Source organism: Dryobates pubescens, chromosome 9, assembly GCF_014839835.1.
Source record: "Dryobates pubescens isolate bDryPub1 chromosome 9, bDryPub1.pri, whole genome shotgun sequence".
Taxonomy (NCBI): domain Eukaryota; kingdom Metazoa; phylum Chordata; class Aves; order Piciformes; family Picidae; genus Dryobates; species Dryobates pubescens.
This window is the reverse complement of record NC_071620.1, coordinates 28,093,059-28,107,668: the sequence shown is the minus strand read 5'-3', so window position 1 is coordinate 28,107,668 and position 14,610 is coordinate 28,093,059. Positions and strand designations below refer to the sequence as shown.

Genomic DNA, 14,610 nt, shown 5'->3' with positions numbered 1-14,610 from the left:
TTGTATGCTCCTGACTTTGCCTAAGTCCAAGATCAAAATTTAATTTTCACTTCTCAGTAACTGCTGAGAACAACAATTTTAAGACAAGTTTAGGCTTTATTGAAAGATTTCTTTCTTGGCAGCTTTACAGGACTAGAGAAAATTGTTAAATAAAAGCCAGCATAGGTATAAAGCAAGTGTGACCAAAGTGTCAGAAAAAAGTTTTGTCAACCTGTACCTATTGCACAACACATCCTGCAAATCTTGTGCAGTGCAAAATGTTCTGGCTCAGACCCCTGAGAAAGTGTGTGGGGAAGAATTAAGAGTCAGACTAATATGAATGATATTGTAGTGGCCACCTGATCAGCAAGAGGAAAATGATGAGGCCTTCTACAGAGAGCTGAAAGTAGCCTTGCAATCACATGCCCTGATTATAATGGGGAATTTAACCACCCTGATATTTACTGGAAAGACAACACAGCGAGGCATAGAGAGTCCAGGAGGTTCCTGCAGAGCACTGATGATACCTTTTTGACACAGATGGTGGAGGACCCTGTGAGGAGAGATGCACTGCTGGAGCTTGTCGTAATGAACAAAGAAGGTCTGGTTGGTGATGTGAAGGCTGGGGCCAGCCTTGGCTGCAGTGACCATGAGATGGTGGAGTTCAGGATCATGCAAGGAAGTAGGGTAGTAAGTAGGATCACAACCCTGGACTTCAGGAAAGACAACTTGGACCTCTTCAGAGATCTCCTTGGGAGAATCTCATGAGTTAGGGCTCTAGAAGATAGGGGGCTGAAGAGAGCTCCTCCTTGAAGCTCAAGATCAGTGCATTCCCTTGACTGAAAAATCGGGCAGGGGTGGCAAGAGACCTGCATGTATGAGCAAGGAGTTTCTGTGAAAACTCAAATGTAAAAAGGAAGTTCACAGTATGTGGAAAAAGGACTATCCACTTGGGAGGAATATGGGAACACTGTCATAGGATGTAGGAAAGCCACAAGAAAATCTAGGGCCCTCTTGGAATTAAATCTGGCTAAGGATGGAAAAAAATCTTGTCTGTGCATATAAAAAAAGGGTGTTGTGCAAGAATTGAGGGGTAAATTTAGTAAGAGATGAATCCCCCTGCATTCTAGCTGAGTCCTCAGAGATCAGAGGGGCTAGTTATGCCTGGACTTGTCTTTTAACAGGGCTACCAGTTGGGATGGGTTGCTCTAGGTCTGCCACTGGACACAGTGGCAGCCCAGTTTTGCTGTAGGTCTGGTTCTCTTCAAAGGGAACAGTTGGATGCACAAAAAGCAATAGAATTTTGCCAAGATTGTAGGTCCAACACCAGGTGTACAAACAGTCCGGTTTGCTGTAGGTCCAGTTGCATTCAAGCAGTCAGATGCACCAATAACACGGTTTATTTACACTTACAACATACGCAGAGAGTCTGTCATTGCTGGCAATAGGAACTTAACTGCAGAAATCTCTGCACAGGTGTAAGAAAATGCAATAGTATTTACATGTGTAATTACCTGGGACAAAGTACACTCTTCTCTTAACCAAGGGCACAACATACCAAAAGGGCATCCCTTCTGGGGAGGGTGAGGAGGACAGAGCCCAGCAATGTTTTCCCCAGGTCTTCATTGTCAAATTCTCCTCCACACATTGGGTTCCCAAAAGGGCTAATATTTGTACCTTGGTTTTCTGTTGTGTAAAGCCTGGAGGTGAGACTGTAGCCCCTGTTTGGTTGCACAAGCATTTCTTCATGGGCTTGTCTTCTGCTGGGAAAAATCATCTTCTGCCAGGAAAAATCGACTTCTGCCAGTAAAAGCTGATTGCAGATGGGAACAGATAACTTCTGTGATAAGCAAGACAAAAGGAATGCCAGAGGCATACCTGGCTCCAGCCAACACTCTTTTTTGATCCCATCACAAACAGGGACAGCTGGGTCTTCACCCAGTCACAATGTCTGTTTTAGACCTGGATGCTAATGCTTTCCTGTTTCCAATATTTGTGCTTCCAACAGATGGGTGCCACAAGGATGGGACCAATCATTTTTTTAGTGGTACCCACTGACAGGAGGTAACCGGCACAAACTTGAGCATAGAAAGTTCCATCTTAACATGAGGAGGAACTTCTTTACTTGGTAGTCTTATTTTTTAGGACTTCTGTCCTGCAGCCTTTAGATTTTCCATTTGGCAGTTACCTGTAGTTTTTTTTCCCTGTCTTGTTACTTCACCTTTTTGTTCTTTCTTGGTAAACAGTGAACATTTTATCCGCAGTTTTTCATGTTGTAAACTTAAGCTCTTGTATTTTTATCTTGCTTGTTTATTGCAGCTGGTGCTGAGGAAAAAATTGGCTGGGCATTTGGCTTGGGTTTGGAGAGGCTGGCCATGATCCTGTATGATATCCCTGACATCCGACTTTTCTGGAGTGAAGATGAACGCTTCTTGAAACAGTTTGTTGTGCCTCACATTTGGCAAAAGATAAAATTCCAGGTAAAATTATATATAGATCATAACTTTATGTCAGTAACAAGTGTGTGTAGAATAGGAAACATCACACAATTAAAATTCTGTGCCATTAACTGGTTAGGGTTTTAAGCAGCAGCTTTACAGCTATCATGACTCTTTGATAACACCATGGTAGCTTTTGATGATAGCATTTTTTTCAACCAAATCATGTTGTGAGGTGCTTCTGATAGGCAGTGAATATCTCCGCTCTGAGTAATAACTAAGCAATACATTTAACTTATAAATGTATCCAGAATAGGGATTGATTTAGGCCTGTGTGTTGTTTGGGTATGTTCTTGAGTCGTGTCCACCATTCTGTTTCATTAAAAAATATGTTTGATGCTGAACATTAAATATCACAACACATTCCAAAATTTCCCCATTGTTTTCACTTCATGTTCACTGAAGTCAGTGTGAGCTGCATTGTCAAACTTTGGCAAAATGCTTTGTGAACATGCTTTGCTATCTTTAGCCTCTCAGCTCTTCAGCCTTCTCCCTTCCTCACAGTGATGGCGGGGGAGAGTGCAGGCTCACCTTCTACTTGGTTTGTAACTCCTCTGCTCAGGTGATTTTGTGGTTAGCCATCTTGCTTTAACTTCTTGTAGTTGCAAAGTAATCAAGCATGGATTGAATGGAAATGCTACTTCCATAATCTTTTTCAGCAGGAGCATGAGACAGTTCACATCAGGTGGTATCACTGGTCTTTGGGGGAGTTGAGCTGATATTGCTGTGTAGATGCTTGACAGTCTGAAGCACCAAAGCATCAGAACACTTGGTATCTCACACTGAGGTTTTTTGAGCTCAATAGCTGCACATACTGGTGGTGAATGGAGTTAAATCCAGTTGGTGTCTGGTCACTAGTGGCATTCTCCAGGGTGCAGTATTTGGACCGATTCTCTTTAATATCTTTATCAATGATCTGGACAAGGGAACTGTTTGCACCCTTAGTAAGTTTGCAGATGACACTAAATTGAGTGGGAGTATTGATCTGCTTCAGGGTAGGCAGGCTCTACAAAGAGATCTGGACAGGCTGGATCAGTGGGCCAAGCTTAACTGTATGACGTTTAACAAAGCCAAGTGCTGGATCCTGCACTTGCGTCACAGCAACCCCAAGTACAGACCTGGGACAGAGTGGCTGGAAAGCTGCCCGGCAGAAAAGGACCTGGGGATACTGGTTGACAGTCAGCTGAACATGAGCCAACAGTGTGCTCAAGTGGCCAAGAAGGCCAACAGCATCTGGGCCTGTATCAGGAATACTGTGGCCAGCAGGAGTAGGGAAGTGATTGTGCTCCTGTACTCGGCACTGGTGAGGCTGCACCTTGAATACTGTGTTCAGTTTTGGGCCCCTCTCTACATAAAGTCATTGAGTTGTTGGGATGTGTCCAGAGAAGGACAGCAAAGCTGGTGAAGGGTCTTGAGAGCAAACATAATGAGGCGCAGCAGAGGGAACTGGGATTGTCTAGTCTAGAGAGGAGGAGGCTGAGGAGTGACCTCACTGCTTTCTTACAACTACCTGAAAAGAGGTTGAAGTGAGGTGTGGGTTGGTCTCTTCTCCATAGTACCAGGTGATAGAATGAGAAGAAATGGCCTGAAATTTTTTCAAGGGAGGTTTAGGATGGATATTAGAAAAACTTTCTTCACAGAAAGAGTGGTCAAGCATTGGAATAGGTTGCCCAGGGAGGTGGTGGAGTCACTCTTCCTAGAGGTGTTCAAGAAACACGTGGACATGGCTGTTTGAGACATGGTTTAATGACCATGATGGTGTTAGTTTGATGGTCGTAGTCAGTGACCTTAGATGTCTCTTCCAACTGAAACAATTACACGATTCTAGTTCCTACTGGCATTTCTTTCTAAAGGGATAATGATCATCCTAATGAGAACATTGTGAAATAATCTTTGGTGCTAGTATAAGGTATTGTGTGATGGGAGTTAATAAGCTAGTTTTGCTTGCTTGCTTACTTGTGTTATTTTTCAGGTATGCAGTAAAACCAAGTGGGCAGACCTTCTGTGTCTGTTTGCTTTCTAGAGTTATAATTAATGACTCACATGGTTTATTCATAGCATATTTGAAAGAAAGAAAACTTCTATCCAGTCTTCCAGTGTTGGTGTTACAAGAAATTTCAATAGACACTAAAGAGTGTCAGATTTTCTGCGTGCAAGATCGCACAGTGCTTTTCAGCCCAACTGAGCTGACTCAAGACAGTCCAGTTGGTTTGAGAGCCTTTCACTATGCAAACGGAGTCCTGCAGCCTCTGAAGGCTAGGGTAAATGCCCATCCTTTCTGTGCTTAACTGAGATGGACCTCTGTCCTAGTTTAGAGGGGGACAGATTGCTCTGTTGCTCCAGAAGGGGCAAAAGACAAACACTCACACAAATGGATTGGATAGTAATGGGAAGTTTAAGGGGAAAAGCGATTCATGTACTACAAAACTACAAAGCGTAGTGGTGAGCATAGCAAAGCAGATAAAGTTCAAAGAAATCCCCAATCTAATCTTAACACACAAGTTCCTTTACACCAGATCAAAACCCCAACTCTCCCCTTCTCCCTCTTTTGGGTTCACCAAAGCCCCCAGGGCTCTTTCTTATCCCCATTGCTAGGTTGGTTTCAGGCTGGCCAGGCCTGAACTGCCCCCACTTTTTACCCTGGAATTACCCAGGCCAAGATTTTGCAGGGAAAAAAAATACTCGGGCCAAAGAGGTCTGGGATACTCCCTCATCATTACGAGATAAGAGAGCATCTCTCTCCCAAGGGAGCCTGGAAAAAAGACTGAGAGGGAATCTAAAAATCTTAATATAAATATCTAAAGGATCATGAGAGTGGAGCTGGGTCTTGGCTTGGCTTAACATAGCCCACTGTCATAAGCCCCCCTCTTCCCCCACAAATGGGAGGGAAAGTAACACAAAAAACCTGGACTCAGATGAGGAATTTACTGAGATAGTAGAATGCACAATTACTTTAGCCTGTTTGCAGAAAACACACAGCAAAATGCAGAAGCAGCAGAAGCCAGCAATGAAATGGTTTCCCCCACACCCAAGTAGGCAGCAGCGAGCAGACTAGACAAGCACCCCAAACCTGGAAACTGGAAGCAGCAACTGGAAACTGGAAGCTTCTCATGTTACAATCTGAACTTCAAGCCCCATGATACTTTGCTCCAGCCAGCACTTTCATTTAGAAGCTGGTGTGAAGGCAGCATGGTTTTATCAGCATCAGATTCAATTTAGCCTGTGACAGCTCTTTTCGGTGATAGGACAACAGGCAACAGGTACACACTAGAACACAGGAACTTTCACTTGAACTTAAGGAAAAACCTGATGTTTTGGGTGCTGGAGCTCTGGAACAGGCTGCTCAGAAAGATCATAGAATCACAGACTCAATAAGGTTGGAAAACACCTCAAAGATCATCAAGTCCAACCTGTCATCCAAGACCTCATGACTACTAAACCAGAGCACTAAGTGTGGATTGTGGAGTCTCCTTCCCTGGAGAGATTTCCAATTTGTCTGGATGCATGTCTGTGCCCTGATATAGGCATACTTGACTTAGCAGTGGGGTTTGACCAGATGAGCCTCAAAGGTCTCATCCAACCCTCACCATTCTATGATTCTATGGCTTAAAGTGTGTTCTGTGCATTGTAACAGCCTGAATGTGTCAGACTTTTCCACGTGTCATCCATAGCTGGGGAAAGCTGACAGTGCTGGTGCCATTGCGGCCCCTGAGCAGAGCTATGTTGGAGTGCTGCTCCTCACAGATCAGATTATTGAATTGATTTGGGTCTCCAAATCACTCCAGTTGGTGACACAAGTCACAGCAGAGACTGGTAATGTGCCTTTAGTCACTTGTGCAGAGCTTCTGCTCAGGCTGTGAAATTCAAGACTAAGGATGAACAGGTTGGGAAGGCCTAAGCACCTGCAGGATGTAATGTAATAAAACAAATAACTTGGATCTGGTTTGGAGTGCTGTGCTACAGCTGTTTTCATCAGAACTCTTGAGTATTGCAGCACATTGCCACTTTCCAGAGCATGCTGAGCTGGTGCTATTACAAAAGAAAAAAACACGCTGCTGTGTCCATGGGTTGGCAACTCAAGAACAGGTACCCAAATGAAATGATGTTTAGAGGAGGAAGGCACTCACAGTTCAGATGAAATGTGCTGTGCCCAGAGGTGTTGATTAAGATGAATGGGCTACAGTGGCAGGATGGTTCCTGGACCCTCCATCATTTCAGTGCCACAGAGAGCAAGTGATGTGTCACATCAATTGACTGCTGATTCATTCTCTCCTTGCAAAGTTGCTTTCATTTGCTGCTGCTGGCTGTGGCTGCTGTTGTTTTAAATAATTGTTTATTTGGATTGCAGATGGGCCTTGTGGCCCAGACTGAGGCAGAGCAGAAGCTGTGCTGTTCTAAAAGAAGCTCTGGTACAGAAGGAATCTGGATGGGATTCCTAGCCAAGCTGCAAACTCCCTCTGTGAGATTATGGGAGTTGCTTTCTCTTTCTTTTCCTCATTTCTGCAATATCTGCAATAAACCAAGCACCACCTGCTCTTTCCCACCCACTTCCATCATCACCAGAGTCTGCTCCTTCCTTGTATCTGCTGGCACATGAAGTCTTTCCAAACTCAGTTTCTTCATAATAACCTGTTAGCATCAATGCTCAAAATTCAGACTTTCTAACCAGGGTCATCCTGGTGGTTCTGGGACAGACAAAGCATCCAGAAAGATCTGCTGGGAGACATAAGGTGTTGATAACTTTTGGCAGTGGAGTGAGCAGAGCTGACAAGCAGCTTGAATTGGCACTGTTTGCTCCCCACTGAAGCCAGAATTGTCTTAGTGGTCCTAATCCAGGAGAAGTTCTCTACTTTGAAAAGTGGATGCTCAAGGTTAGTTGAGGTAGAACAAGTTTATCAACAAGATAGAAGTTTTCATTTCATCAACGAGGTAGAACAAGTTTAACAACACATAGTTGTGTGGAAAGAATTGATTAATGATAATAAATATGTGAAGGACAAGTTCCAGGAGGATGGAGCCAGGCTCTTCTCAATGATGAACAGTGAAATGCAAAGGTCAGTGGGTGCAAACTGGAGCATAGGACGTTCCACATAAACATAAGGAAAAACTTTTTCACTGTGAGGGTGACAGAGCACTGGAACAGGCTGCCCAGAGAGGAGGTGGAGGCATTCAAAACGCACTTGGATGTGTTCCTGTGTGATCCTGCTTTGGCCAGGGCACTTGGACTGGATGTTCCTTCGAGGTCTCTTCCCACTCCTAACGTTCTGTGCTTCTGTGATTCATTATACAGGAAAGGAAATCAGGCTGAGCTTATCTTTCTCCTGTGCAAGGTAGCAAAAGCTGGCCAATTAGTCCCTATTCTAATGATGAAGGATTTATCCAGTAGCCTAGTTTGCACTATCTGCTGTGTGAGTCTTCCTGTTCACACTGTTGCATAGAACAACTTTTTTCCCTTACTGTGCACTTCTCAGTTCCCTGAGACAGTCATCATCCCTGGGCATCTTTCCTGTGCACATCCTTCTTTGTTGCTGGCCTGTTTCAGCAACAGTGTGGCCAGCAGGAGCAGGGAGGTCATTCTGCCCCTGTACACTGCACTGGTTAGGCCACACCTCGAGTACTGTGTCCAGTTCTGGGCCCCTCAGTTTAGGAAGGATGCTGACTTGCTGGAACGTGTCCAGAGAAGGGCAACGAAGTTGGTGAGGGGTTTGGAGCACAAGCCCTACGAGTAGAGGCTGAGGGAACTGGGGTCACTTAGCCTGGAGAAGAGGAGGCTCAGGGGAGACCTTTTTGCTGTCTACAACTACCTGAAGGGAGGTTGTAGACAGGCGGGGGCTGGTCTCTTCTCCCAGGCAACCAGCACCAGAACAAGAGGACACAGTCTCAAGCTGCACCAGGGGAGGTTCAGACTGGATGTTAGGAGGAAATTCTACACAGAGAGAGTGATTGCCCGTTGGAATGGGCTGCCCAGGGAGGTGGTGGAGTTACCATCATTGGAGGTGCTCAGGAAGAGACTTGATAAGGTGCTTGGTTGCATGGTTTAGTTGATTAGGTGGTGTCGGATGATAGGTTGGATGCGATGATCTTGAAGATCTCTTCCAACCTGGTCTGGTTTGGTCCTATTCTATTCTATTCTATTCTATTCCATCCTATCCTATCCTATCCTATCCTATCCTATCCTATCCTATCCTATCCTATCCTATCCTATCCTATCCTATTCCATTCCATTCCATTCTATATGGAGCTTGTCCTGAAGCTTTAGAAGACACTGAGAGTAAAATTCACTTGCAGGTCCAAGTGGAAACTTTGCAAATTAAACCATCTTAGTCTATATCCTTTATTCTGTGCTTGAGGAGGAGAACATCTAATGTGTAAGCCAGCCATTTCAACCAGTTCCTGCTAAATTCACTGTCTGATCCATCATTATTAATGCTGCTCCACATCATTTGTATTTATTAGCTTTATTTTCTAGTAAAAAAAGTAACTAGATTCACTGGCTGCTACATTTTCTGCTTTTTTTCATCAAGATGAGGTAACTCCATGCTTAAATGGTTATTCATTTATTATGTTTGCTTTCTAACAGTGCATTATTGAAAGCAAATACACAACCATTAGTATGTAAATTTAACTTGGATGCTTAAACAAATGAGGTACACCCTCAACTTTGATTTATTGTCTAATTAGTTTTACTTTAATTGGAGATGTATGTGGGGTGTGTGTGCCTGTGAAGATACAAGAGAGAATGGAAGACGGTGTAGCATAAACATTTTATTGACATAACTTTGGGCAGGTTAAATTTCATAGGGGTGACTCACACAAATCACCTTAAAGGAACATCAATAAAACCTTTACAGTGCTGTATCATCTCAGGTTTGTATACTGTGCAAAACTTTGGGAAACTCCTTTTTTAATGTTGGATAGCCATGGCAAGAAAAATCTTCATTGTGGAGATGAAGCTGCTCAGTTGAATTAGGAATCACTTGATCATCAAGTCTTTTCTCATCAGGGTGTGCTATTTTGAATCATTTGTAGCCAGTGCTGGTATTGAAGCTCCAGGAGCCTGAGTCCTGTGGCCTGAGTCAAGCAAAGTACTGAAGCAAATGCTGAGCTTTAAACTTGTGAGCAGTGAAGGAAGTAGGTGGAAAGAGGATCCTTTGCTAGCAGAGTGTCTTCCATGTATGTAATCTGGACATCCAGAACCTCAGTCCTGGAGTAAAGAAGGAAGAAATCCGTAAGTAATTGAAAGAAAAGTCAAGGAGAAGAAAGGGCAAGAGTAACTTGGATGAAGAAATGTTGTTGAAAGTTTTTGGCCACTTAAATTGCAATAATGGCATCCCCAATGAAACCAAACTGGGCAAAACCCATGAGACCCACTGAATCTGTAGATGTCTCCCATGGATTTCAGATTGGGCTCTCCCAAGGCTTTGGCACAAACAGAAGAAATGCCTCAAGAATGTCCACCTCAGATGTGGCAGAATTTGGAGCATGTTATGAATTTAGAGGATGATGGGCAGATGTGTACAGAGTGTGTCATCAATACATGTGGGAGAGATTCCCAGCTACTGGGAACAGACCACCAGAGTCTGCCTTCCAGTTTGTTTTTAAACACAAAGGAGCAACTGTAGCCTTGGCTGAATTTTGAGCTTGCCTCAACATGATGTGAATCCACAAATATTCAGAGCTTTGAGTCTTACTGTCTGCAAAAATTTGTAGCTAGTAAGGCGATAACCCCTCCATTTTTGCCAATATTCTTCCAGTATTGGTTTAATTACAGTGTCGTAAAGAGAATTCAGCTAGGAGGATGGCACAGTAAATCTCTTGACTTAAGTCTTTGTTCCTGACATGAGAGATGACTCCATTTCTCTGCTCAATAATTCTGTTTTCCATGCTGTTTACAACTGTAGGTGTCTTATACCTCCTGCTTCAGCATGTTTTCTCCAGCACTATTCTGAGTGGCAAGTTCTTCAGGACAGAGGCTGTCATTTTGTGCTCTGTCTACCTAAAGGAACCCTGTTTTCTGCCTGGCAGCCCTAGGTCATTATCACAATCTGAATATCTGCATGCTTACATAGCAAAGTTAAATACATCTGGAACCTCACTGCTGTGAGGACAGGCTGAGAGAGCAAGGGTTGTTCAGGCTGGAGAGGGGAAAGCTCTAGGAAGACCTTATGGTGGCCTTTCAGTACTTAAAGGATCAAATAAGAAAGATGGAGACAGACTTTTTATCAGGGACTGTTGCAACAGGACATGGGGTGATGGTTTTGAACCATCAGGGAGATTTAGACCAAATGCAAGGGATAATATTTTTCTTTTCTTTTTTTGGCCAAGCTGCCCAGAGAGATGGTAGATGCTCCATCCCTGAACACATTCCATGTCAGGTTGCTGGAGCTCTGAGCAACCTGCTCTAGTTGCAGGTGTCCTTCTGCAGGGGTGGTTGGACAAGATAACCTTTAAACATCCCTTCCATCCCAAACCATTACATTATTTGATATAAAATGGTCACTAAAATCATGCCTAAGCCCCTCTTGTTGTCACCTGCATCATGATCTTCCGTTGCTGTAGAGTCTCTTTCAGAAATGTGGGCTGGGAAGAGTACTCTGGGTGATGTATATGTGAACAGAAGCACCTTATGAAGTCCATGACATTACTAACCACACACACACACCCCCACCCCCTAATTTCTAACTAACAGTTCTCTGATCTGAATATGTATTAGGCTACAGAGAATAGCCAACAGAAGGCACAGTTGTGAAGAATTGTAGTATTCTTACCACACCCATCCTTCATTTCCTTCATCTTGCTAATGTGAGAGACACATGGACCATAGTAGTGACAGCCTAAACCAAAATGTGATGACTAAGTAATGCTCTGGGGTGCACGTGCTGCAGAGGATTTGCTTTTGCAATTAGCTAAATATGAATAATGGGAAGAAATCATCTCTTTTGAGAATTGCTTGTGTCCTCCTGCTCCTGTGCATGTGTTAAATCCAGTTTGCATAATTATTCCCCCATGTAACATACTCTCCTAAATCAGCAACAGTGAACCTGTTTTCTGACCCTTTTAAAGTAAGGAAAGGCATTAAAGAAATACCTGTTCTGCACCAGGATTCTTCCCTTAGAGATTTGAATGTTCTTTGTGCATTTTATCATTCCATATTTAAATGCTTAGTGTGCTTTTTGTGCTTGATCTGTTCTTGACTCATGGCATCTCTGTAGTTTCCAAGTGTTGTTACTCTTGAAGAAATGTATGGCTTTAGGAATGCTCAGGGTCTGTCTGAAAGGAACAATTAAAGGCTTTTTTCCCTCTTCTGAGTACTGGACAAGTAAGTAGAGCCTTTCATATATGTTTCTCTCTAGCTCACCTATCCTTCTCTAAAGGTTTTATCTTGCTAGACTATCCTGGTGTTCTAGTATTGGGTTTGCACTTTTTAAGTTGTGATTTGTATTCATTTAGTCCTTGGGGAGGTGGGGAGAGGAAGTAAAATCCTGAAGTACATGATTTCACCAGGAGCTGCTGCAACTTGGGCAGTTCTCCAAGTGAAGAAACAAACCCAGCTAGTTTAGTGTCACTGGAAATCACAAGGCATATTTCAAACCCACCAATAATTTGCTGTATAATCTGCCCATCAACAACTTGCTGTATATGACAGTTGGGATCTTGTTAATTCCTGGAGAGCACAGATTTTTATGATGCAATGTCTGCAACAGCATTTCCTGGATGACATCCCTTTGTAGCATAGCAAGATCTGAGACACCATGTGGAGTTGGACCTGGCCAAGAAATATGGAGCATCACTGCCACTGTCTTGGAAATGTCTGTGCTTTTTAGGAGGGAGAGAGGAAACTAAACCCAGCCTATTAGGTGGGAAAAGGGCTTTATGGTGTTGCACATGCCTGTAAGATTTGTGATGCCAGCTTATTTTGGTGTAAGTCATATTGAGGTATTCTGGAGATTCTGCTGTTTAAACAATAACTCTCTGGAATGATGGATTTAATGAGTAGAAAAGGAAATATAATCAACAGTGCTTTATATGAGATTTTTCATCTAAGCTGAAATAATATGTTGGGTGCAATTTGTTTCCATTGTTCTGCAATGTATTGGGAAGAAATACATCTTTATAGTGCTACAATCTCTCTCCTAATACTTCCTTTCTTTATTTAGATATAAATCTTTTATCTGAATTGTTGATGTGTGCAGTATTTTACCCCACTGAGCCATTTATCTTGGCATTATTATTAAGCACGCTGAGAAAAAACATACAATCCAAAACAGTGGAAAGAGGGAAACCTGCTTTCTGAGCATGGCAAACACTGAGTGCCTGCAGCAGTCAGTGTCTTCTGCAGGAACTGGAGGTGCTCAGCACTGTTGAAGAAGAAATTCTTAGTATTTACTGAGAAGCTGGGATTCAGCTGACTTAACACCAGAATACAGAATTAACCAGGTTGGAAAAGACCTTCGAGATCATCGAGTCCAACCTATCACCCCACACCATCTAATCAACTAAACCATGGCACCAAGTCCCTCATCCAGTCTCTTTTTAAACACCTCCAGTTATAGTGACTTCACCACTTCCCCAGGCAGCACATTCCAAAGGCCAATCACTCTTTCTGTGAAGAACTTCTTCCTAACATCCAGCCTAAACCTCCCCTGGTGCAGCTTGAGATTGTGTCCTCTTGTTCTGGTTCTGGGTTACCTCTCATTTTCTCCAAAGATGATACACCCTCTTTTTTTCCCTTAAGTCATTCAGAAGTTCATTGCCCATCCAGCCTGGCTGTCTGCCCAGGCGGCTCATCTTCCGGCACATTGGCACAGCCTGTTCCTGCACCTTCAAGATTTCTTTCTTGAAGTAGGTCCAGCCTTCCTGGATCCCTTGTTTTTTTAAGGGCTGTTTCCCTAGGTACCTTCTGAATTAGTTCCTTAAATAATCTGAAGTCTGTCCTCTGGAAGTCCGGAGCTGAGATTTTGTTAGCTTGACCCTTTTCCTTCTGTGGGATAGGGTATTCTCCTGTGCCAGGATCTTTCTTCCCCTCTGGGACAGATGCACTCCCTCTGTTGCTAGCGGACCTGGTGCCACAGAAAGTTCCCCAAGATCAAAACCCCCAAAATTCTGTTGGTGGCACCAGCCTTTGAGCCACTTACTAATCATGCATGATTTTCCTGTTCCTTTCATTATTCCTTCCTGCAATTAAGGGTACTGATGAAAAAGTTACCTGTGCCCCTGATCCCTTAACCAGTTTTCCCAGAGCCTTGAAGTCCTTTTGATTGCTTTTGGACCTCTGGTTTCAACCTCATCACTCCCTACCTGCATAACTATCAAGGGATAGTAATCAGAGGACAGTACCAAACTAGGCAGCCTCCTGGTAACATCTCTGACCTGGGCCCCTGGGGAGGCAGCAGCCTTCCCTGGGGGAAGGATCTGGCCAACATATGGGGCCCTCTGTTCCCCTCAGAAGGGAATCACCAATAACAATTACCCTCCTCTTTTTTTAAAGGGAACAAGTCCTGATGCAGGGGCCAGGCTGTGCCTTACAGGTGTGGTAGGTAATTTTTTGAAGAAGTGCTTGTAGTGAGGTGGGGGTTGAGGTAACAAGCAAGTAACTAGCAATAGGATAAACAGGAAACAGCCTCAAGCTGTGCCAGGGGAGGTTTACATTGGTCATTAGCAAAAATTTCTTCCCCTAAAGGGTTGTCAAGCCCAGGGCAGTGGTGGAGTCCCCATTCCTAGAGGGACTGAAAAGCCATATAATGTGGTGCTGAGGGACATAGTTTAGTGGTGACCTGGCAGTGCTGGGTTAACAGTTGGACTTCACAGTCCTGATGGTCTCTTCCAACCAAAAGGATTCTTTGATTCTGTGCTATTGCACATCTATTCATACTGGATTCAGAAGTTACTGCTTTGCCAAAGGCAGCCACATTTGCTTAATCCCAGCATATACCTATGTGTCTGCTTATCAGACATCATAGAAGTTCTCTGATAAAATTTCTTCATTTCTTCCTTTGGATATGTGTGTGTTTACACATAAATGTATGTATGTGCATGCACGTATGTATGAATATAGTGAAATTATTATATATAACCAAGAGAAAAAATGAAGGGAGGTGTAGAAAGCCTCATAATGGAACATTGTTGTTGTGAA

At 43.5% G+C, this 14,610-nt stretch overlaps 1 protein-coding gene across 2 annotated transcripts in view; it reads left to right on the top strand.

Annotated features, from left to right (window-relative positions):
• FARS2 (phenylalanyl-tRNA synthetase 2, mitochondrial) overlaps positions 1 to 14,610 on the top strand; it is a 220,580-nt gene that overhangs the window by 119,745 nt on the left and 86,225 nt on the right. For both annotated transcript variants that reach the window (XM_054164080.1, XM_054164081.1), the window contains exon 6: positions 2,299 to 2,459. In XM_054164080.1, coding sequence (XP_054020055.1) covers positions 2,299 to 2,459 — 161 coding nt within the window. The remainder of the gene's footprint in view (positions 1 to 2,298; positions 2,460 to 14,610) is intronic.